General features: G+C 40.8%; 1 protein-coding gene across 4 annotated transcripts in view; it reads left to right on the forward strand.

Moving 5' to 3' along the window:
- LOC122557343 (calpain-5-like) overlaps nt 1–26,306 on the forward strand; it is a 158,666-nt gene that overhangs the window by 101,158 nt on the left and 31,202 nt on the right. For 3 of the 4 annotated variants that reach the window (XM_043704950.1, XM_043704951.1, XM_043704952.1), the window contains 8 exons: nt 1,014–1,145; nt 3,139–3,347; nt 6,477–6,660; nt 13,676–13,854; nt 16,021–16,098; nt 18,725–18,920; nt 20,443–20,565; nt 24,345–24,541. In XM_043704950.1, the coding sequence (XP_043560885.1) occupies nt 1,014–1,145; nt 3,139–3,347; nt 6,477–6,660; nt 13,676–13,854; nt 16,021–16,098; nt 18,725–18,920; nt 20,443–20,565; nt 24,345–24,541 (1,298 nt within the window). The remainder of the gene's footprint in view (nt 1–1,013; nt 1,146–3,138; nt 3,348–6,476; nt 6,661–13,675; nt 13,855–16,020; nt 16,099–18,724; nt 18,921–20,442; nt 20,566–24,344; nt 24,542–26,306) is intronic. The other variant, XM_043704953.1, reaches the window with a different exon arrangement.

Consider the following 26,306-nt stretch of genomic DNA (forward strand, 5'->3'; position numbering starts at 1 on the left):
GAGCTAGAAGAAGCAAGAGTGCTCCTCTTGTCTTCATAAGGTAACCATGGACCATTTGCCAGTCTCAATTTATTTTCCCTTCATAACTCCCCATTTTAGGTGTCAGTCAGACTTGTCCCACAGAAACTAAAAGATGCAGGTCTAATTTCCATTCCATATTGAGCTAGATTATCTCAGCAGCTTTATCAAGCCACCCATCTCTAACACCACTTTCCTATTGTCTACCTTTGTAAGACAGCCTTCACATAGTGTACTTCTATGCATCAGCATGTAACTTAAACCAAATGAACTCAGACTTGGACGAAGAGAGTGAATTTGGATGTATCTGTTTAATTCCAATATTTTAATGGAGCACTCACAGTAAGCAAGAAGACACAAGCTAGTTTACATTCCTTTCTTGCGAGATGTCACAATAGTGATAAAGCATAGAGCATTGGTTTTCAAATTTCATTATCTAATTTTAATATCTGGGATTAGAATTACTATACCATAGCATGGTTTTGACTAAGTAATGTTAGGGTCAATTAAATTTCTAACAAGCTTTATTCACCTTTAATTATTAGTTTAAATATGATGGATAGGATTCCCATACATTGCCTGTAATATTGGCATCAGCTAAGGGGTGGGTGGGGATATGGTGGTCTGGGCTGTTTTTGATGCTATCTCACAAAAACATACTTAGCAGATGCATGTAAAATCCAGCTCAACTTCAACGGTAGTTTATATAAGCTGTGAGGTAGTTTAATGCCATACTTTTTATCCTTAGTTGAGCCCTTTTTTGAAAATAAATTGATCTTGTCCCAAACTCAAAATTCTTGACATTGAATTGATGATATGGATTCTTTCTTCCCATTCCCATTCCTATTCCCCACACAGTTTCACATTTCTAGCCTTTTCTATAAATTCATTACAAATTGCTCGTCATCAATTCAATTTTTCCACAAAAATCTGTAAAATCGAATGAAATTTGTGTATTTTGAAGATTAAATTCCTGTTTTAATCATTTTCCCTAGGAGCTGTGTGAATCTCCTCGGCTATTTGTCGATGGAATCAGTTCACATGATCTGAATCAAGGACAGTTGGGGAATTGCTGGTTTGTGGCTGCTTGTTCCTGTTTAGCCCTGAGGGACAATCTGTGGCAAAAGGTGAGGGTGCATCATTTTCATCAGTTCTGATGTCTTGATCATTTTTAAAACTTTTGACACCAGCAGGATTGCTTTACCACATGCTTACTTATCTTATTTCATTGTAGGTGATTCTGACAGTTTTGCTAAATGCACTGAACCAATTTTGACCGACATTAGATGTGATCCTGTAATTGGACAACATTTGACGATCAATCCTGAATGTGGAAGGAATCACACTGACAACCAATTTAGGATCGTCAGTCTGCCTTCTTGTGAGGTGCACTTGTGTGCACTGGAGGCTACACATAATGAATACACCGGTACAAATTATTTTAAGGCAGAAAGAACATGCATATGCTCTGCCCTTATTTTAACAAAATTTTCAACAAAACAGTTAAGAACCATTTGCTGGTTCATTTCTCAGCGCGATGTCCCAATCAGGGTCAACTTGCCTGCATTAAAGTTTGAACAACACCTAGCTATTAATGGCAAATCAGCATTAATAGGTACATCTGTATGCCGGCACCTCTATCAATCAGAAATCACTCACCGAAGGTCAGCAGTCTCCTCTCATGCAGTATCAATATTAATTTTTCTTTTGAATTGGGATATAGGGCCAAAGGCAAGTACTTGGAATTAGACCACAGATTAGCCATGATCACATTGAATTGTGGAACAGGCTCAGGGGCTGAATGGCCAATTCCTGTTCCTAGGTTTCTAAGATTCGAGGTGAAGAAGCTTCAACACAATGTCTTCTTTCAGTAATCCTCATGTTCTGCATGACCAAATAACTAATTGTTATAACTAATTAGAGGCATCAAAATTCTATACATTTCCAAGTAGTGAGGCCATTAAATCTATTCCCCAATAGTAAAATTATCAATGCAAATTTGCAACTGAATTAGATACTTTGACTGACAGTATACTTAAGCAGAACTGTTACAACTAAACACAACCTTTTGTGTAAAACTTTTTTTCTGAATTCTTTTTAAAGTAAGATAAACTTCTAATGCTCTAGTTTTGTCAGATTGTGCTTTAAAAGTTGAACTTTTTTGTCTTTTGTACTGTTCATATACTGTGGAGAACTTTCTATTAGATGGCACAATCACTAGTTTTAAATTATTAATTCCTCACACCCATCAACCTGTTTCATTTTACTCAGTACATTCTCTCCTCTCACATTCAGTATTGAATGTGTATTGATGCAATTCTGGAGAATACAGTTGTTAAATGCTGTGCTTCTCTCAAACTCTGCCTCGTTCCTTATTTATTTCTTGTGCTTGGAGTCATGTTTATATGAAGCAAGTGCCAGCCTGCCAGGTTTCCTGTTGCCAACAAAGAGCTGACCAGTCCTTGGCTGTTAAACTCTCACAGTGCTGAAAAGACCACCATCATAGCCTGAAGCCTGCGGAAGTGATTATAGCAGAAGAAGATGCCAAGGAACTCTTCTAGGGACCTACATTCCCCCACACTCCCATCTGACTTACATGTGGAAAGAGATTGGCGTTGGGTTGACAAGGTGCTCGTGATTCATATCCATATTCCCCACTGTCCTGCTTTAAATATTTTCTAAGCAACCTGTTCAGACATATTACTGTACACCTTGGAGCTGATGTGACTGGAACCCAGGTCTCCTGGCCTTAAAGACAGAGACACTGCCACTGCACTTCAAGAGCCCTAAAATCTTGATTGTAAAGAGAAATCTAGCCTACTCTGTCATTCTTCCCCCACATACAAAGTCTTACAGATGAGTTTCGAGCGTGTGATGCTGGAAAAGCACACCAGGTCAGGCAGCATCTGAGGAGCAGGAAAATCGATGTTTCGAGCATAAGCCCTTCATCAGGATGTTGCCTGACCTGCTGTGCTTTCCCAGCAACAGACTCTCGACTCTGATCTCCAGCATCTGCAGTCCTCACTTTCTCCCCTACACATGAGTTTGCTCATTGAAATGATGTTGTGAATATGCACAAGGTAATCCTCTTCCTGAAGCTTTTACTGTTGTCATTTGCAGGTAATTCCAGATTGGAAGAAACAGGACTGGAGCCCAAAAAAGCCAAATAATTATGCTGGCATCTTCCACTTTCGATTTTGGCGCTTTGGTGAGTGGATAGATGTTGTGGTCGATGATCGCCTTCCAACAATGGATGAGAAACTCCTGTTTTGTCACTCTAGTTCTAAAGAGGAGTTCTGGAGTGCGCTCCTGGAGAAGGCATATGCAAAGTAAGATTATAGAAATATGTAATGTATAGAAATGGAACATAGAACATAGGGCAGCACAGTGGCTCAGTGGTTAGCACTGCTGCCTCAAAGCGCCAGGGACCCAGGTTCAATTCCAGCCTCAAGTGACTATTGCAGTTTCTTAGCATATTCCAAACCCATGCAGATTAGGTAGACTGGCCATGCTAAATTACATGTAGTGTCCAGGGATGTGCAGGTCAAATGGATTACCTGTGGGAAAATTCAGGGTTATAGGAATAGAGTAGGGGGATGGGATTCTAATGATTTCTTCATTTAAAAAAAGGGAACAGCATGGTGGCTCAGTGGTTAGCACTGCTGCCTCACAGCACCAGGGACCCAGGTTCGATGCCAATCTTGGGCAACTGTCTGTGTGAAGTTTGCACATTCTCCCCGTGTCTTTATGGGTTTGCTTCGGATGCTCCGGTTTCCTCTCATAGTCTAAAGATGTGCAGGTTAGGTGAATTGGCCATGCTAAATTGCCCATAGTGTGGGTTAGGTGCATTAGTCAGAATAGTAGGGTAGGGGAATGAAGCTAGGTGGGTTACTCTTCAGATGGTCAGTGTGGACTTGTTGGGCCAAATGGCCTGTTTCCACACTATAGGGATTCTATGATAACATAGAAGAGTACAGCACAGGAATGGGGCCTTCAGCCCACAATGTTGTGCTGAACATGATGCCAAATTAGACTAATCCCTTCTGCCTTCCCTTAGCTCATATCCCTTTATTCCTTGCACATTCATGTGCTTATCTAAAGGTCTCTTAAATGCCCTATCATATCTGCTCCATCACTACTCTGGCAGTGCATTCCAGACTCCTACCACTCTCTGTGCAAAATACTTGCCCCTCATATCTCCTTTGAACATTCCCCCTCTCCCCTTAAATGCATTTCCCCTTGTATTAGACATTTCAACTCTGGGAAATAGATTCTGACAGCACTGACATCATTAACATCTTTGCATTTTCATTGAACAGCAGTACAGCACCAATGCATGGAGTCAGGCTTCGTGCTCCATTTGTGTCCACAGCTTGTTCTAGTGTCATCTGGCCAGCCTTCCAAAAAAAGAAATTCCCACCAGTCTCAAAATGAAATTTCAAACTTCCAAGACATTTTTTTTCAGGATGGCTTTATAGTGCCGGGAAAACATCCCATCTCTGCACTCCTAACCCAGGAGTGAAAATCTGTGTCAAATTTCCCAATCATAAAAGTTGATCACTTGCTCTATATCCAAGAGTGATTAACCTTAATTTAGCTTGGCTGTTGTGATACTTGGAGTGTTCTGCAATAATTGTTGAAAGAATTGACATCAACCTGTTCAATTTGTATCTGAGAGAGTTTCTTATTGATAGGCAAACCAATTGGTGGAGGAGGTTTTGTGGCACAGTGATAGATCTCTACTTCTGGAACAGAAACTCTATATTCAAAACCATCGCTTACCCACACCAGACTGTTTGGAAGTCTACTGTAATGGGAACAAACTGTTGACCAGCAACATGTAAATCCTTTCGGTATACCTAAAAGGACGCAGTAAATGTGGGCGGTTTCCTGATCAGCTACTCCACAGAAAGCAATGGCAAACAATTCCAGTATTTACCCATAATGCAGACCACTCCATTGGATGTGCATGAACCCGGAAACAAAGTTGGGAGAAAAGATAGACAAATCATTTGAGCTCACATATACCAATCACACAATTTGTGTTTTACAATGCACTATGTTGTTTATATCATAGATACTGACTAATTTTACAAGTTTACAGTGAAACCTTCATTACTACCCATAAACAGAGGCATCTCCTTCATGTGGATAATGAAAGTCATTGGATGATCTGAAGTTCCCAGATTTTGATTGATTCAACATTTATGAGACAGCAAAAATGAAGACAAGTGTAACAAAAATATCAAAATATATTTTAAATAGTTTTAGGTCTTACATAAAGTCCTGTGAAAAATCTGGAGGTTAGTTTGAGCATGGATAATGATAGTTCTACTCCAGCACTGAATTTTTTATCTATTCCTCATTAAAAATAGTGATGTAGACAACACAATGAGTTTGTTAACTGGCAGTCTCTGGTAAAGCTCATGTATGTTAATTTGTCTGGTGCACGTTGAAATATGATATGCTCGCGTCAAAAGCAATATAGGTTAAAGCAAGTTTATATTTTCAAATGATTATAAAAGTTGGTAAGTTGGTAAGTTAAGGATCCCATGAAACTTTACAGCCCCAGAATGTCCCAAACGTTTATTCCTGCTGAGTAGATGCTTTTGAAGTATGGTCACTATTACAAAGAAGGAAATAGTATATTGCTGAGAGTTGGGGTAAGGGGGGGTACAGAGAAAGAAACAGCCTATTAGCATCATTCAGCACTACAGTTTAGCCATCTCGCCAACTGGGATGGAAACAGTGCCATAAGTACTTGTTTAAGATCAGGGAGGAGGCTAGAAATGATAACAAGTAGGATGGTATATTTGATATGTATATCTTCAACACACTACCATGTTCCTTGGCCAAACTTTCGGTCTCAGGCTTGCTGCAGTGCTCCAGCGAAGCTCTGTGTAAGTTGGAAGAACAGCACCTAATTTTCCACTTGGGGACCCTGCAGCCTTCTGGGCTCGATCTCAACTTCAATAACTTTAGGGCTTGAGCTCTCCCATATCCTTACACCGAACCCCACACACCAAATCTTGTTATCACATAGTCTACTATTACACACAACCCATTGTTAGTCACTAATAGCTATTCACCCTTCTAGCCAGATTGTCATCCACACCTTTGTCCAACTGGGCTGTATTCCCATCTATCATTTATTCCTTAACCTCTCCCCCACCATATCTTAGGCACATAAGCCACCATTTTTCTAACTACCATCAGTTCTGAGGATCACTCAACCCGAAATGTGAACTCTGATTTCTCTCTACAGATGCTGCCAGACCTGCTGAGCTTTGCCAACTATTTCTGTTTTTGTTTCTGATTTACAGCACCTGTAGTTCTTTCGGCTTTTATGTGGTATATTTGATGCTGTGTCCAATTATTTAGTTGTTGGTCCCTAGTCTCTACAAAACCGCATGTGGTGGTTTGATGTGAAATGGATTGTGTTTTGTTTTAATCTACAGGCTGGCAGGATGCTATGAAGCCCTGGATGGAGGCAACACAGGTGATGCAATCGTTGATTTCACTGGCTCAGTAGCAGAGAGCATTGAGGTCAAAAACACAAAAGACAGTATCCAAAGGCACAAGCTGTTTGAAAAGCTGTTGAAAGTGTACAACAGAGGAGGGCTAATCAGCTGTTCTATCCATGTACGTCTCTCCATTTTGCCTCACTCCATGACTAAAGCAGGCACATCATCTCACTGCAGTATAGCTTGAACCAATGCATGTTATATGTTGTATGCTGAGCTACAGTGTAAGATATAATGCAGACTGCTTCCCCATACAGAGTCCTATCTTTTTCACAAAATTAAAGAAAAGGGACTCTGTGACTAAAATGAGCATTCCGAAATATTTTGTGATATAACAATGGACTGATCTTAATATTCTTGAAAAGAGTTTTGGAGTCACAAAATGGGTTGAAATATTATTCTTTCAGCTCCAAACCAAGAGTTCCATTTGGTTCTTGTCCATTGTGATAATTTTTTTATTGGATATATCAATGTTTGCTTTTTGTGGCCATGTGTCAATAGCATTGACACTAAGATGATCAATGCCACTCAAAATGATCGCTGTGAGATTGTAGAACTGGCAGAAATCTCACACCGGTGCAGAGATTCTTAATTTGAATCAACATGCATTGTCGAGGAAGAGCAGAGGAAACGTTAACTGTTAAGCATCCCAAAAAAGGAGAGCAGGGGAAGAAATTTGCTTACCTAGTTCCGCATGGTCTTCAATAATATCAATGACTAGAAGTAACACTAGGCAAACTAATTTTTCCCCCATGGAGTATCAACAAAGGCGATTTCATCTGCATGTAGGACAATGCTAATGATGTCAAAATTCAGAAACAGTACATTTAAATAGTAAGCAAGAGTCTGAAATCTATATCCTCTGCTATAACAGAAACCTCAGTGCAGTAAGGGGTACTCTTCTGAACTTGAATCTTGCACGAGAGCTCTAAACCATTGGAACAGACAAATAAGGCCTCCCCATCAACCCGCCTCGAACCCTCAGGTACCTTACCCTGCAACCGGAAAAGGTGCAAAACCTGCCAATACACCACTCCCTCACCTCCATCCAGGACCACAAACAGTCCTTTCAGGTGAGATAGAGGTTCAGCTGCCTCTCCTCCAACCTAGTTTACTGTATCAGGTCCTCCTGATGTGGTCTTCTCTACAATGGAGAGACCAAATATAAAGTTAGGGAACATCCTTGACCTCCTCCATTGCCACAACGAACCAAACTGCAAATTGGAGGAACAATACCTCATCTTCCACCTGGGCATCCTCCAGCCCAGAGGACTCAGCTTTCAACTACCCTCCCTTGTCATCCCCCAACTCCTTTCTCAACCCCTCCCCATCCCTTTCACTCCTGTCTACCACCAACTAGATTCATTCCTCCCATTAACCAACCAGGTCATACCCTCTACCTGTCTTCACCTATCCCCACTTTGGCACACTTTGCCCCCACCACCCCTTTATCTGCAGCTCCCCCTACACCCACCCCCCCAGTCCTGAAGAAGGCTTACACCCGAAACGTCGACTTCTCCATCTCCTGATGCTGCCTGTGCTCTTCCAGCCTCCTGCCTGTCTACATACAGGGAGCAGAAGTAGGCCTTTCACCCTTTCAAGCCTGCTCTGTCATTCAATATGATCGCGGCTGATCATTCAACTCAGGACCCTCTTCCCACTTTCTCCTGATACCTTTTGATTTCTTTAATCCCCAAGAATTATATCTAACTCCTTCTTGAAAGCATTCAATATTTTAGCCTCAAACAGTTGCTGTGGCACAGTATTCCACAGGCTCAGCATTCTCTTGATCTCAGGCCTATATGGCTGATCCAATACGTTTAGATGATGGCTCCCGGTTCTGGACTGCCTGGTCATCAGGAGTGCCCTGCCTGCATTTACTCTGCTAGTCCTTTGTAGGTTTCTATGAGAATCCCCCTTGTAAACTGCTGGGAATACAGTCCTAACTGACTTAGTCTCTCTGCACATGTCAGTTCTGCCAAACCAGGACTCAGTCTGGTAAATCTTTGTTGCACTCCCTCTATAACCAGAACATCTTTCCATAGATAAGGAAACCAAAACTACACAATAGTCCAGTTGTGGTCTCACTAATGCCCTGTACAACTGCAGCAAGACAACCCTGCTGCTGTGTTCGCTATGAAGGCCAAAGTACCAATTGCCTTTTTCACCGCCTGCTGCACCTGCACGCTTACTTTCAGTGACACCCAGGTCTCAATGTGCCACCACCTTGCCCAATCATCTGTCATTCAGATAACAATCTGCCTTCCTGTTTTTGCTACTAAAGTGGGAACTCATATTTATCCTTATTAAACTTCCCGCTCCCTCAACTTGTCCAAATTACAATGAAACACAGTTCACTTAGTTTTGTGTCATCTGCAAATACGGAGATATTACATTGAGTTCCCTCGTCTAAATAATTAGTATATTTTGTAAATAGCTTGTGTCTAACATTGTTCATAGTAATACAAGCAGGAGTAGGCCATTTGGTCTGTTGAGCCAACTCCACTATTCGTTAAGATCATGGCTGAACTATCCATTGTCTCAGCCCCTCCTACCTGCATTATCCCCATAACCCTTAATTCCCTTAACATGCAAAAATCCATCCAATTATGTCTTGAATATATTTAATGAAGATGCTTCTACTGCTTCCGCGGGGAGAGAATTCCATAGGTTCACTACTCTGTGGGAAAAGCAGTTTCTCCTCATCTCTCTCCTAAATCTTGAGGCCATTTCCCCTAGTCCAAGTCTCACCCACCAGCAGAAACAACTTGCCTGCCAACATCCCTTTCATAATTTTATATGTTTATATAAGATCCCCTTTCATTCTTTTAATTCTAGCGAGTACAGTCCCAGACGGCTTAACCTCTCCTCATAGTGTCACCCCCTTATCTCTGGAACCAACCTGGTGAACTCCCTCTGCAACCTCTCCAAAGACAATATATCCTTCCTCAAGTAAGGAGACCAGAACTGCGCACAATACTCCAGGTGCAGCCTCACCAACACTTTGTACAATAGCAGCAAAACTTCTCTGCTCTTAAATTCAATGAAAGCCAATATGCCATTTGCCTTCCTGATTACTCATTGCACCTGCAAATCAACTTTAGTGATTCATGTACGAGCACCCCTAAGTCCCTCTGCACAACAGCTCGCTGCAATCTTTCATCATTTAAATAATACTCTGACCTACTACTTTTACTTCCAAAGTGGATAACCTCACATTCACCAACATTCCATGCAGTATCCTACTAGTTGCTACCTGCAAATCAGAAAAAGACCCATTCATTCCTAATCTTTACTTCCTGTCTGCCAACCAGTTGTCTAACCACGCTAGCATGCTATGCTCGGCCACAAGCACTTTAATTTTACACGCTAATCCCTTAAATGGGACCTTACTGAATGCCTTCTGAAATCCAAGTAAACCACTTCCAGTGTCTCCCTCTTATCAACTTTACTGGTTACATCCTCAAAATATTCTAATAGATTTTTCAAGCATGATTTTCCTTTGTACACTATACTAACTCTACCTGTGTGGAGTTTGCACATTCTTCCCATGTCTGCCTTCTGGGTGTTCCGGTTTACTCCCACAATCCAAAGATGTGCAGGTTAGGTGAATTGGCCATGCTCAATTGCCCATAGTGTTAGGTGCATTAGTCAGAGGGAAATGGGTCTGAGTGGGTTACACTTTGGAGGGTCAGTGTGGACTTGTTGGGCCAAAGAGTCTATTTCCACACTGTAGGGGGATCTAATCTAATGGGCTCCAGTATTTTCCCTAATATCTATGTTGTATCAACTAATCACTCTATAATTACCTGCTTTCTCACTCTCCCTTCTTTTTAAAATATTGGGGTTTCATTGGCTACCCCCAAATCCAGGAACTGCTCTAGAGTTTGTAGAATCTTAAACGTTTCCCACCAATGCATCCATTATTTGTAAGGTCACTTTTTGAAACACTGAGATGTAGGTCATCAAGCCTTGGGGATTTATGTTGGGCAACCTTGAAATGCTTTCAACTCTTAAGTAGAAGCTTGCACACACAAAAAATGTAAATGATTTTGAATTGCATTAAAAGTGTTCAAGTATGTCAAAGATAAGGAATATTTGGTTTTACAATTCTAAAAGTGTGCTTCCTTAAAATTCAACATTAACCTGCATACCACCACCAAGAACTGTCCCAGTAGAATTCTTAGCTCTCCTGTTTAGACTCCATCATCTGATCAGGAAGCCCTGATTATCAGGTGAAACATTAATTAAAGTGATTTACTGCTGTATTTCTCAACTTATTGTCTCGTATATATTACCGTAATTTAGAAAAAAAAGTCTGTCATAATCAACAAACAAATACTTGGAACCGAAGGGTCTCTGAGGAAGGGTTGCTGGACCCAAAACATTAACTTTGAGTCGTCTTCACAGATGCTGCCAGGTCTGCTGAGCTTTTCCAGCAATTTCTGTTTTTGTTTTTGAAACAAATATTTGGCATAATATTCACAAAGCATCTGGCCTCATATAAACAGATTTGGCCTTGTAGCACCATTAAGAAACTCAATATGTGGTCACAGAGAAATGAGACATAAAGAAATAACTCAACTGAAAAGTATTTCCTCCCAGTCTAAATTAAATTGGACTCCTGGGTTTCTTAGTCTAGAAATATAGTAGACATCCCACTCGGAGAGAAAGGACCACACACTCATCCTGCTGCAAGTTAATACAAAGACAAAATACCTTTTTCAGCAAGCACTGTGCATTAGATATTTGAAGGTACTGCATCAACAATCTTTAAATATATTAAAAAATACATAGATCAATCACATTTTAAAAGAATTCTAGAACTAAAATTCGCCATTTTCCAATACAAATTGAATTGAGCAAATTTGAAGCCACCACACTTTTCCTTGACAACAGTCACACATAAGTTTGCCTTCTCCTCCATCACCCATACTTTGAAGATTCCACATTCAGTCACATTGCTGTGAAGAGCAGTTGTGCAAGTCATTTATGTTGCTGCTAGTAATCTGCTTTAGCAGAGATTTGCCATCATGGAACTATATAGTGGTGCTGCGGCAAAAAAAGGATTTGGAACTAACTTAAAAAGTTGGCTTATAGTATGTTGATCTCATGGTTGTGGAAGTATGATTGGTAAATCACCAATTGTAGAAGTTACATTAGTGGCATCCCCTTAATCCAATGATAAGGATTTTAATAGTCAGTTGCAGTCATTATCAGATCTTCAGTATAAGGTAATACGTATATTGAAATTTATATAAATTTATCAAACTTTAGATATAGTTTTGAGGGACGAGCCAAGACATAACAAAAATATACTGTCATTTTCTTTGTAAGGATTAATACTTATTTTTAAATTTAGCTGACTTGTTTAAGACAATGAATCTGTACAGCATACACATGTAGTCCCTGGGTTGTGAACATGTTTTGTAGTTGAATCCGTTTGCAAGTCAATTTGTACGCAAGTTAGAGCACAATGCAGGACAATATAAAATAATCGTTTCTAAGTACAGAAAAGTTTGTGAGGAGATTTGTAGCTCGGGTGCTCATTGCTGTGGTTGTGTTCGCCGAGCTGGAAGTTTTTGTTGCAAACATTTCGTCCCCTGTCTAGGTGACATCCTCAGTGCTTGGGAGCCTCCTGTGAAGCGCTTCTGTGGTGTTTTACTCCGGCATTTATAGTGGCCTGTCCCTGCCGCTTCCGGTTGTCAGTTTCAGCTGTCCGCTGTAGTGGCCGGTATATTGGGTCCAGGTCTATGTGTTTGTTGATGGAGTTTGTGGATGAGTGCCATGCTTCTAGGAATTCCCTGGCTGTTCTTTGTTTGGCTTGCCCTATAATGGTAGTGTTGTCCCAGTCAAATTCATGTTGCTTGTCGTGCGTGTATGGCTACTAGGGATAGCTGGTCGTGTCGTTTCGTGGCTAGTTGATGTTCGTGGATGCGGATCGTTAGCTGTCTTCCTGTTTGTCCTATATAGTGTTTTGTGCAGTCCTTGCATGGGATTTTGCATGCAAGGACTGCACAAAACACTATATAGAACAAACAGGAAGACAGCTAATGATCCGCATCCACGAACATCAACTAGCCACGAAACGACACGACTAGCTATCCCTAGTAGCCATACATGCAGACGACAAGCAACATGAATTTGACTGGGACAACACTACCATTATAGGGCAAGCCAAACAAAGAACAGCCAGGGAATTCCTAGAAGCATGGCACTCATCCACAAACTCCATCAACAAACACATAGACCTGGACCCAATATACCGGCCACTACAGCGGACAGCTGAAACTGACAACCGGAAGCGGCAGGGACAGGCCACTATAAATGCCGGAGGAAACACCACAGAAGCGCTTCACAGGAGGCTCCCAAGCACTGAGGATATCACCTAGACAGGGGACGAAACGTTTGCAACAAAAACTTCCAGCTTGGCGAACAGAACCACAGCAAATACAGAAAATGTCCGCATGTTAGATCCTTAAAATGAAGTCACACATTTGCAAATTAGTGCCCCACTGTGTATAAGGTGAAATAGTTCAATCCTTTGGGTTGACTGGAATTTTACTTTAGTCCATGTGCAGGAAGCATTCAGGAACATTTCATAGGACATCAAGCCAATTAGCACCCAAGGTTCGAAAGATCACTAAAAGAAAAGAGTGCAGTGCACAGAGCTGTTGTTTTAGATAAAGGACGTACATTCAGGGTATATCTACACTGAACATGTAAATATTACCATTATAATATATTTCTGTCCAGTGAATTTGCTATTAAAAATCTCTGTGGTGATGGTCTGTCAGATTTCTTTGACGAGATTTGTGGGGTCAGGATAGATTCAGTAACTAAAGTAATTTCTGAAAGCTGTTTTGCTTGACTTGCTGAGTATGTTTCCTACGATCAAAGAACTTGAGATAACTTAAATTCAATAAACGAACTTATGCATATAAGTAATGTAGACAAAAATACAATGTTTCTCTATAATGACATTAGTTTATTTTATATTTAAAATATATTACACTTGGCTACAATGATTTTAAATTTTGAAGCTGCAAGTACCATTACAAAATTACTGTTTGAGTGACTAAGACCCAGCCTTTCAGCCAAATTGTAAAGAACACAGTTCTATTGTGTTTCAGCAGATGGAACCTGTCAGCATTCTGGAAATAAGCAAGTTGCAAGGATTGAAGGCTGATCATTCATATTCAGTGACAAAAGTGCAGAAGGTTCGACTGGGCAACACAGCAGATAAACTGTCGATGATCAGATTGAGGAACCCTTGGGGTAAAGGCGAGTGGTTGGGCCCATGGAGTGATAAGTAAGTAATAATCTGATGCAGATCCATGAATGAAATATAACAGCTGAAGCATTTGTGCATTGGACTTTCTTTATGCAAGTTAGAAAAGGTCATATTGTCTCATACCTTCTTTTGGATTAATTTTCTCTGACTCGAATCAATGTGCAGAAGATTAACAAACCACGTTTACAGAAAACGCTTCTTGTGTTTAACCCAAAATCAATTCACCACAATACAAATAGAATATGATGATATAACTGAGAGACCAGACCTGGAGAAAAAGAAATCCATTGTTTATCTTTATAAAATTAATAACCAAATACAATGAAAATCATCTGACTATAAATACATGGCTCACAGTCCTTTGCACATGACAGTACCATCAACTGCATTGTTAACCTCACATCTATCTCATCTTACCCATGTCTGGTGTCATTCCTCCTCATAGTTCTGCTTGAGACAGCCAGCCATTGATTGGCTTTTCCTTCCAGGTCTGTTTAGTCACTGCTTGAGTATATATCACAGTGTTGCACATTTAGCCTTATCATCATCTTCATTTAAATGACAGTCTTTGGTAACAGTACCTGGAATCACTTCCATTCTGATAACAGATCACATTAACATGTTCAGCTTCTCTATGATCTGCATGGACATTACTATCCTCTATAAGTACCTGCCTGAAAGCTGGAAACATTCACCAGCTGAACTGATGCCAGTACATTCCTGCTTTAGAAAATTAGCCCCAAATCCATCAGCATCCCTACCTGCTGCCTCAGGAAAGGAAGGTTATGCAGAATCTTGGTGGACCGCTCAGATTTAAACTTTGTTTCATTTTCCACATCCATTCCATCAACAAGAATCCTACTTTTATCTTTGCACCATCATTCAATTCCTTCCTTGCATCATCCCTTTGCTAAAAGAAACCTATAAGCTAATCAAGCTTTTTCCATAGCATTTCATTGTAGATCTAATCTATCACTTCACATCTACTTCCTATAATGGCCTCAATCCAGTAAAATATTTGGTCTTTCACTATCTGACTTCTTTTCCTTGATATTGCCCTCACCTTTACTCCCTCAACTCCCAGCATTGATTTGAACATACCTGGCACACAACTGGTTTAACTGCCCATCAACAAATCCAGCTGGAATGTGTAAGACCTCACTTTTCTCTACCTAATTATTCCCCACTCTTGGATTTTTTTTTCTGAGTTAAGAAAGTCACATAAATTTTGTTACATCAAGCCTGGTTTCCTCAGAAGTTTCTGTATCAATTGCTACAAAGTATAGTTCACTCAAACCTTCCATTTCAAGTCCTGATTCCCTGCTCCACCAACTCCCATCATCCTGCTCCATTACCTTTCTATACCAGAGAAAATGGACTTTAATGTTCTTTGGGACTTAGGGTGGCACGGTGGGCTCAGTGGTTAGCTCTGCTACTTCACTTGGTCAGGGACCCAGGTTTGATTCCTGACTCGGGTGACCGTCTGTGCAGAGTTTGTACATTCTCCCTGTGTCTGCGTGGGTTTCCTCTGGGTGCTCCGGTTTCCTCTGGGTGCTCCAGTTTCCTCCCACAATCCAAAGATATGCAGGCCACGTGAATTGGCCATGCTAAATTGCACAAAGTGTTAGGTGCATTAGTCAGGGGTAAATGTAGGGGAAGGGGTCTGGGTAGGTAACTCTTCGGAGTTGTTGGGCCAAAAGGTCTGTTGGGAATCTAATCAATATATTCACCTTGCCTTCTATTATCTAATCCACTTCAGCAATGTCCTCCTTCTATATCTCTGCACCTGCCAACACCCCACCGCCCCCCCCTCTTCCATTTGTGTAGCATTGGCCTAATTTTTGTTCCCTCATTCATTGCTCCACCAATCATGACCACTTGTTTCACTTCCTATGCTTCTTCTCCAAATGCAGAGCTCCGATATGCAGCAATATTTCCTTGTCATCTCCCCATTACTTTCAGAAGCTCCACCAAGAAGTTTTATAACCAGGTCATGATCCTTTTCCCTTTCTGGATTAACCTTTGTTTCATATTCTGTGAAATATTCAAATCTTTCTGCACATTAGCAGAGCCAGAGAAATTGTTCAGACATCAAATTTTGATGAAATTGTAAAAATATGTAAGCAGTAGTCCTGATAGAAAATGTATTGCAATTGGAATTCATAAACACTTTCTCTTTTCTAGTTCTAAGGAGTGGCAGAAGATTAGCAAGAAGGAGCGTAAAATAATTGGTACCGACCTTAAGAATGATGGAGAATTCTGGTGAGATGACTCACAACTTAGATATTAGCCTTGGGATCAAATAACCATACAAGTCCAGATTATAAACTATCTCTTTAACTAACAAGTTATTATTTGCTGGTTCAAATACTATCCAATGAAAAACAAGTTTGTGCTATGGACTGCGCTATGGAATAGTGTAGGATAGATGGGCTTCAGATTGGTTTCATTGAGGGCCGAAGGGCCTGTACTGCACTGTAATGTTCTATGACTCCTGTTCACTAGGTTTTAGATTTACATGTAGTATTTATAACCTTTACCAGCCTTCATAAAGTAGGGTTGTCAATTTGACAATCTGAGTTTTATCTAAAGAAGGTCCGCAAAGAGGAAATAGAGGTGTGAACCAGCATGAAAGAAGAAAGTATCATTCTATAATGATTTCACAAATACTGTAGAATTTGTTCTGGACTCTCCCCAAAAATCCTAGATCAAAGAACACAAAAATGCCTCATGTGGCAATTAGGAATTTCATGTTGGTATATTTAAGGGTACGCTTTGACTGTAGCTAAAAGAAATTGCTAGATAAATGTCAATGGGGTTTGACTGTGCATCAGCTGCGATATTTTTCAATTTCGTGAAAATAAAAATCAACTCATAGAAGTTAGGGGCAAGTGTAGGCCTCTTGACTCTACTCTCCCATTCAATAAGATCACAGTTAATCTGATTGAAGCCTCAAATCTGCATTTCTGCTTTCCTATGATAACCTTTCATTCCTTTGCTTAGCAAAAATCTATCACAGCCTGAAAACTATTCAACAGTTGCCAGAAGCCCGGGTTCAATTCCTATCTCAGGCAAATGTCTGTGTGGAGTTTGCACATTCTCTCCGTGTTTGTGTGGGTTTCCTCCGTGTGCTCCGGTTTCCTCCCTCTGTGCAGGTTAGGTGAATTGGCCATGCTAAATTGCCCGTAGTGTTAGGTGAAGGGGTAAATGTAGGGGAATGGGTCTGGGTGGGTTGCTGTTTGGAGGGTTGGTGTGGACTTGTTGGGCCGAAGAGCCTGTTTCCACACTAAGTAATCTAATCTAATCTAATTCTTCTTCCACCACCTTTTCAGGAAGAGAGTTCCAAAGACTCATAATCTTCAGAGAGAGAAAATAATGTCTAATTTCTGTAAAGGAGTTTAAGCAGTGAAATCTAAATTCAAAGACATTGATTCCCCATAGTTTGTAATCCCAAACTCAACTTTCACCTTGCAAACCTAAATTAAATGGAGTGCTGAAAAGATAGTGGTGCCCATAGAAAAGCATTTCAGTGAGTGTCAGTAGTCTTCAGTTGATTTAGTACATTTATCTTTTTTTAACTGTGATGTTTTGTAAGCTACATTTTGGCCCTTGCAGGCCTTTGCTTTTCTTGACTCTTTCATGGGTTGTGGGCCTTGCTGGCAAGAATGGTAATTGTTGCCCTTCTCGAGTCCATATCAGAGTCAACGATATTTCTGCAGTTCTGGAAGAACAGCTAGGCCAGGTCAGGCAAGAACGGCAGATCTCCTTCCCTGAAGGACATCAGTGAGCCAGTCAACTTTTTAAGGGAACTGACAACTTTTTTAAGGTCACCGTGACTGAAACTTGCTTTGAATTCAAGATTTTATTGGTTGACTTTGAATTTCACCAGCTGTTCAGAATTGTAGCTGAAATAACTCCACAGAGGCTGGTATCCCGTCAGCAAGTGACCCTTTAGTTACATGCGGAAAGTCCTTGTTACTGATCCAGCTCTCAGAGTATCAGGATGTGTATGGAATGAACTGCTAGAGGAAATAGTAAATGCAGGTGCAGTTACAACATTTAAAAGACATTTGGACAGGGTACGTGAATAGGAATGGTTTGGAGGGACATGGGCCAAATGCTGGCAAGTGGGATTAGTTTAGTTTTGTTTAGGAAACTTGGTCAGCATGGAATAGTTGAATGGAAGGGTCTGTTTCTGTGCTGTATGGCTCTGTCTGACACTCCTGTTTTCATCTGTCAGCTGGGGCTCCCTGGTTGTACCAGATTAACAGCCAAGCAGGGAATTCAAATTCTATGAGGTCCACCTGACTAACCTCATTACAGTAGCTTCTGGCACTAATCCAGGAATATTTTCCTTACCTCACTGAACCCATGTGTATAAAAAGCTGATTTTCCAGCGTATTTTAGATTAGATTAGATTAGATTACTTACAGTATGGAAACAGGCCCTTCGGCCCAACAAGTCCACACTGACCCTCCGAACAGCAACCCACCCAGACCCATTCCCCTACATTTACCCCTTCACCTAACACTACAGGCAATTTAGCATGGCCAATTCACCTAACCTGCACATCTTTAGACTGTGGGAGGAAACTGGAGCACCCGGAGGAAACCCATATTTAGGATATTATTTCAAACCTTGCATCCTTCGCATGTGTTCTGATGTTCTGTTCCTAATTGAAACCATAAACGCTGTTGGCCATTTTTTACGGAAGGATTAACTTAGTCAACTTAAGAAACTCCTTGTTGTGATAAATGTTCTTGAAAAATGCCATGTACGGCACAAGTCAATCACTGAATCACAAAAGCTGGAGGAAAGGTGCTCTTTATGTTCATCATCTTGTTAATACATCCCTTAAATAGACTTATCTTTCTGGGTTTTTTCCAAGGATGGCATTTGAAGACTGGTATAAATACTTCACCAATGCAATAGTTTGTCGAATAATAAACACCTCTTACCTGAGTATTCGCAAGACATGGGATGAAGTGATACTCCGTGGGGCTTGGAGTAGACACGAAGGCCCACTACTGAACCGTGCAGGGGGTTGTACGAATTTCCGGGATACATTCCTGCAAAATCCACAGGTAAAAAACCTTAACAGCCCAGTTTGTGAAAGGTTGGATGACAGGTACAATATAGGAATGCTTTGCATCAGTAGAACTAAGTAACACTTCTGTACAGGCGTTCTGTGCAACAGTGTAATAAAAGCTTGTGGATGATGTTATAGGAACAAAGGAAATAGGAGCAGGAGTAGGCAATTCAGCCCTTTGAGTCCAATTTGCCATTTAACATGATCATGGCTGATCTTCTCCTGGTCTAAACTCCACTTTCCTGCCTATTCCCCATAGCCCTTTATCACCTTTTTCATCAGAAACATATCTATTCCTTTCTTGAAGCTGTTGATTGATTCTGCTTCCAGTGCACACTCGGACTGAGAGTTCCACAGACCCTCAACCCTCAGAGAGCAGTAGTTTCTCCTCATATCAGTTTTGAACCTATCCCCTCTCTGTCTATTTCTATGTCCTGTTGTTCAAGACTGTCCCACAAGGAGGAACATCTGTTCAATGTCTACCTTTATCAATCCCCTTTAAACACTATTTCTTTCCACATGAGCTCAAACTGACAAAATAAAAGCAATCTCTTATTGTAAACTTGCAAAATGAAATAATTTGAGAAGTCTAAATGTTCTAATGGATAAAATTTCAGAATATAATCTGACCTTTAACTGAATTAATTGTCACTAAATTGACCATCTCAGTCAGATAAAGACATACTGACTTGAGTGGGAGGTAGGAATGTGTAAAATAGTGACTGCTCTTCTGTTACAACTGAGAGGAATGCACTGTCTTTCTCTCATTCCATTACTCCACAGGTCAGAACATAAATTTAATTATTTAACCCATTTCCCAATATGGACAACAATGTTTTCTCTACATTAGACTTTGAATAAAAGGTTTGTTTATTAAAGCACTATGAAGTTGTTGCAAAACAAGATTTACTCAATGAAGATGCAAAACTGGTTAATGCATACAGTCAGCATGTGAAAATGTAAACATTCATTCCCCTAAATAATCCAAACACTCACACTCGTGCATATACATAGCAGATAATGGGAAGAACATGAATTTCTCTCTACAGAAATTGACTCTAGGGAAAAGAAATCACTTTTGGCCAAGATTAGATAGTTCTTGAGCACGACATGGGTAAAATGTAAAATGTTTACAAAGCTGTTGTGTAGTTGTCAACTGGGTCTTGTCAGGCACTGCTCATAGATTTTTTTAAAGTACAGAAAGAGCCCATTTGGCCATCATGCTTCTGATTTCAAACTCATCTCATGTCAATTGTGTAAATGTAGTTTCCAGTGCCATGCAAATCTCCCCCTTGCAAGATTTCAGATTGGGTCAGACATGAAGCTAAAATATATACAGCACCTTCAGGTGCTTCGAAACTTATGGTCCAGTTGGAGGCACAGGTCTATATCTTACAGCCTCCTATCTTGGCAAAAGAAAACATCATGTCAACTGATCGAGGGTGGCAGAAACAGTAGCACCATTGAATAGAATACAAGTGAAAACTGAAAATATTTTTCATTTCTCTTTGATGTAGTATGTGTTTGATATCACGAAGAAGGAGGATGAAGTGCTTATTTCCATCCAGCAGAGAGATAAACGGATTCACAGGAAAGAAGGCAATGGAAAGAATCTGACCATTGGTTTCGGTATCTTCAAGGCAAGTCTTTAATTCTTTTCATACATTGTGGAAATTGCCTGCAGCAGACACTTACTTAGACTTGTATAAAAGAGACAACCAATAGGTGGCCAGACAATGAAAGATGCTCAGTTTTGTTTTGAGATTTGTTTGTGCGTATTTACTTTTGAATGTCAATTATATTTTCCATCTTCTAGATGACAGGGTAACATTTCATAGATGTCAACCAGTACCTCATGCAGTACCTAATTCTCCACATACAAACCTAAACAGCACTTGTTAATAGACAGTTTGCTTTTGACCTCACCAGAAGTTTGTGCAGGATAACCTTCCCTCAGATAGTCACTAGATAACAATCAGGAGCTAGAATTTTAAAAGGATTCTTTCCTCTTATGGATGGTAATTGTATGTCCCTTTATAATTACTAATCAAATGAATGATGTTAAAATAGTAAGGAGTAAGGATTAATCTTGATTTAGATGACAGAATTGTACCATTAAACAAATTGAAAGGGGAAAACAAGCAATTTTAGGAACATAGAAAGCCAGTTGGACCTGAAATTGCCTCTCCCTTTAGGAAAATAAGAAAAGGAGTGGATCATTTAACCTGTTGAACCTGCCCCATGGTTAATCAAAAACTTTTACCTACCCCATCTCCATAACCCTGTATTCCATTGAATCTATGGAATCATAGAAATCTATGAATGTCTATCTTAAATATACTCATAGACTGAGCTTTCAAGCCCACCATGTTGGAGAATTCCAATGTTGGATTCCTCTAAGTCAAGAAAGTTCTCTACATCTCAATCTAAGTGGCATCATTTTTATTTTGAAATGGTGCCCCCTGGTTTTAGACTCCCCAACTAGGGGAAACATCATAGCGCATCTACCTCATCACTTCTTTGATATCTTTGACTTTTAAATAAGCTGCATATCTCAGGGTATTCCTCCATCTATTCTCTCGCCAGAAATTACTTACTCCAATGTATTCATATATCAAGTCACAGAGCTATTTACAGCATGGAAGGAGGCCATTTGTTCCATCCATGCAAGCTATCAGTGGAGGAATCCATTCAATCCAATTCCTCACTTTTATAACTATAGATCATATGTAGCTTTTGTTCTCTCCAACAGCCTGTCTTAGGAATTAGTTTCATGTTTTAATTTCCTTACTCTATATTTGGCTTGTGAATTTGAACAGCTCATTATAGTAAGCTACTTGTCTGGATCCTAACTTCAGTTTGCCCTTTTGCAATTTCTAAAAGATACATTACAACAAAGATCTCAAAGTGGGACAATAAATGGACAGACCACCTGGCATCTGCTAATTCCTAAGACAGAAATGACGACAACAGATTTGTGTGACCTTACAAAGTTCTCCTTACCACCATTTGGGGGCCAGTGCCAAACTTGGGAGAACTGTCTGACAGATTAATCAAGCAACAATCTGAAACAAAATCCAAAATTGCTGGAGAAACTCAACAGATCTGCCAGTATCTGTGGGGAGAAAGCAGAGTCAACATTTCAGGTCCAGTGACTCTTCCTCAGGCAACAGCCTGATATAGTCAAAGTCACAGCATCATACCTTACAGACATTGTCCCAGACACCACCATATCTGGTTATGTCCTCTCCCACAACCAAGAAATGGTAGCACCCTGGTATACAATCAGGAAGAAGGTGCCTTTTGAGTCCTCAACATTAAGTCTGAGGTCTCATCGCAGATCTAACATGAGCAAGGAAACTTCCCCCCTGATTACCATGTACCAACCTCCCTCAGCTGATGAATCAGTTCTCCTCCATGTTGAACCACACATAGAGGAAATACTGAGGATAGCAAGGGCTCAGAATCTACTCTGAGTGGGGGGAGTTCAATGTTAGTCACCAAGACTGGCTCAGTAACAGGACTACTGACCAAACTGGTCAGCTCTTAAAGGACATAGCTGCTAGACTGGGTCTGCAGCAAGTGGTGAGGGAAGCAACAAGATGGAAAAACATACTTGACCTCATCCTTACCAATCTGCCTGCTTTAGATGCATCTGTTTATGACACTATATTGGTAAGAGTGACCACTGCACAGTCTTTGTCCTCACATTGAAAATGCCCTCCATCACATTATGTTATGTGGCACTACCACCATGCCAAAATGGGAAAAACTTCAAACAGATATACCAACTCAAGACTGGGCATCCACGAGGAGGTGTCTAATTGTATTCCAAACACAATTTGCAAATCTTGTGCCTAGCGTATCCTCCACTCTACCAATCCCATTAGGCAGGGATGAACCCTGGTCCTGTAGTAAAATATAGCAGAGCATACCAGGAACAGCACCAGGCATACCCAAAAATGAGTTGACAATCTGGTGAAACAATAAAACAGGATTACTTGCATGCTTGCATAGACAGAGCTAAGTGATTAACGGATCACATCTAAGACCTGCCGTCAGGTCTTGTCCAGACATGAATGGTGATGGACAACTAAACAATTCACTGGAAGAGGAGACTCTACAAATATTACTATCCTCAAAGTGGGGGAAGCCTAGCAGATCAGTACAAATGAAAAGGGTTCAGAAAAGATTTACAAGGATGTTGCCAGGGTTGGGGAATTTGAGCTATAAGGAGAGGCTGAACAGGTTGGGGCTGTTTTCTTTGGAGCGTTGGAGGCTGAGGGGTGACCTTATACAGGTTTATAAAATCATGAGTAGCATGGATAGGGTAAATAGACAAAGTCTTTTCCCTGGGGTGAGGGAAGTCCAGAACTAGAAGGCATAGGTTTAGGGTGAGAGGGGAAAGATATATAAAAGAGACTTAAGGGCCAATTTTTTTCTCGCAGAGGGTGGTACATGTATGGAATGAACTACCAGAGGAAGAGGTAGAGGCTAGTACAATTGCAACATTTAAAAGGCATCTGGATGGGTATATGAATAGGAGGGTTTGGAGGAATATGGGCTGAGGGCTGGCAGGTGGGATTAGATTGGGTTGGGATATCTGGTCGGCATGGACAGGTTGGATGGAAGGGTCTGTTTCTGTGCTGTACGTCTCTATGACTCTATGATAAGGCTAAGAATTTCATAACAATCTCTGGTGCCTGACAACACCTCTTCCCTCTACCTTGGAGACCGACAACCACCGTGCCCCCTCTAAACCCAACACCCACTTCCTGCCTTGATGTCCCCACTGTCCCTCATCCGGATTCAATGTCTCCCACCCACCCTGAAATACCCCCTATACACTTCATCAGCTACCTGGCCCACTTGTCCCCCTTTTACCTTGGCAACATCTCCCCACCACTCCACCCAGGTACCCTCCATGCCTAGCACCTATCCCCATCCACTTTGTATAGTACCACTCCAGGACCAAAACCTTAATGAGGTACTTATGTTTTTGCAGGAGCTGTCAAAGTGGCTGTCTCTAATGCTGGAATTATAAATTACTAGAATCTAGCAACTGACTACTCTTAAAACAGGGACATGATTGCCTTTCCTCAGCTGTCCTGCACTACGTGGGACCTGTCAGAAGGATGCACTGCCTCTCTTTCTGAAGGAGCCCTGATCTGAACCTCTTGTCAGAAATTCCGAGCTCCTTTATGTTTTAACAAAGGAGAGGAGTGACAATCTTCATGGGATGGCCACTCCTTGGAAAGTCCAGCTTAACGGCTCAAATACTCCTCCATGGTGAGGCAGAAGCAAACTGTCTGAGAACAGAAAAGAAACATAATAGATAAACAGCAGGAAATCTGCACCTCTGGGAGAAAGCAGTCTATTTAACCTTTCTTCAGTTGTAAATCTCTGTGTTCATCTTTAGGTAGAACTCAACCGAGAGTATAGATTGCACAGTCCATATCAGAAAGTGTCTGGGTCAATCTACATTGATAAACGAAGTATTTCTCTGCGAACATGCCTGAAAAAAGGTCGTTACGTCATCATCCCGAGTACCTTCGAGCCATATGTGGAGGGCGAATTCCTTCTGAGGATCTATACAGACGTGGTGTCTAGATGCAGGTATTCATCAGGAGCCTGGAGATAACACATACTTGCCATAATAACTTACGAGAATCCTTCTTTTCCAAATTGCACATTCAGAATTTTTCTCTACTTTAATATTTGAACTAATGCCGACATTTATGCCCCACAAAATAAGCAGGGCTAAGTAAAATTTCTAATTCACCACACTGCACACCAATAGGCAGCACCAGTTAAAATGGAATTCAAATTAAATTGTACATGAAATCCTATCCAGCACAGGAGGAAGCCATTTGTCCCACCTACTCTGATGCTACTCCATCTCTACACTAGGATCCCTTCCAGTCTTATGTTCTAGAGCACAACTTTTACTTTTTGTGTCCCCACCCATCCTCTTGCTCTCAACCTTGGACTCTTCAACATAAATCGCTGGATTATTTATCTCTTTCTGCCCTACCAAGTGTAGCTCCCTTGAGAACAATCCATATTCCATTTATCACCAGGGGTCTGGGAGCACCCATGACACTGGCATAGTCTTGAATAATCATGCACACATCACCCAATTTGTCAAATGCAACCATCAATAATTTCTTGATTTTCATGTTGCTTGCATTTGTGTTGTAGACTGAGGCAGAATTCTTGTTAGAGGTGATTTCTGTCAGGTATCCCACAGCAGGGAGGTTAGGCAACTAATTATCTTTTTACCAAATTGGAACGTGAAGTAGGAGGCATTGAATATTTCTAATAATCAACTTTTGACAGACAAGGGAATTGGATGTAGATGGGAATGTGGAATTCAAAATGCAAATTGTTTAGCCATGACTTTCTTGAATGGCACAGCAGTCTTAAGGGGCCACATGGCCTACTTCTGCTCCTCAAATCATATATTTTATATGTCCCTGTTCTCGATCATTTCTGATAACTTACCATTCCTCATGCCTCCACACAGTCACTGTTTTCAAACATCAATTCCCCCCTCCCTCCTTAGAATCGAGATTTGAAGATTCTAATTGCGGCTATTGGAGATACCATGACAGAAACAGCCATAGTCAAACAGCATCAACTCCTTGGTGCAACTAGTTTACACTGACCATGTTCCCAAACTAAACTAGAACCACCTGCCTGCATTTGGCCCATATCCCTCCAAACTTTTCCTGTTCATGTTCTTATACAAATGTCTTTTAAATGTTGTAAGTATACCTGCATCCATCACTTCCTCTGGTAGTTCATTCCACACACGAACTACTCTGTGTTTAAAAAAAAGTTGCCGCTCATGTCCTTTTTAAAACTTTCTCCACTTGCCTTAAATATATGCCCCCTAATTTTGAACTCCCCTAGCCTAAGGAAAAGACCCTTGCTATTCACCTTACCTATGCTCCTCATGATTTTATAAACATCTACAATGTCATCCCTCAACTTCCTATGGTCCAGTGAAAAATGTCAGTCTATTTTTATAACTCAAACCCTCCATTCCTGGCAAGATCCTGGTAAGTTTTTTTTTGAAGCCTCTCCAATTTAATAATATCCTGTCTACAGCAGGGTGACCAGAACTGCACACAGTACCCCAGAAGAAGCCTCACCCCAGTCCTGTAGTTCAGTTATAAAATTAACGTTCTGCCTGATCCTTTGGTTTTCCTACCTAGAAGTTTAGTTTAAAATTGTGCTCATTGAGCTAGAGCAGTTTTTCTGCTGTGAAGAAACCTGCTTCCTTTTGTTCCAAATATCTTCTAGAAACTTCTTCCTGGATGCTTTTGAGGTCTCGGGTTTTCCATATTAAACATGCGGCACACATCAGTCTTTTTAA

This window comes from Chiloscyllium plagiosum, chromosome 15 (assembly GCF_004010195.1).
Source record: "Chiloscyllium plagiosum isolate BGI_BamShark_2017 chromosome 15, ASM401019v2, whole genome shotgun sequence".
NCBI classification, from domain to species: domain Eukaryota; kingdom Metazoa; phylum Chordata; class Chondrichthyes; order Orectolobiformes; family Hemiscylliidae; genus Chiloscyllium; species Chiloscyllium plagiosum.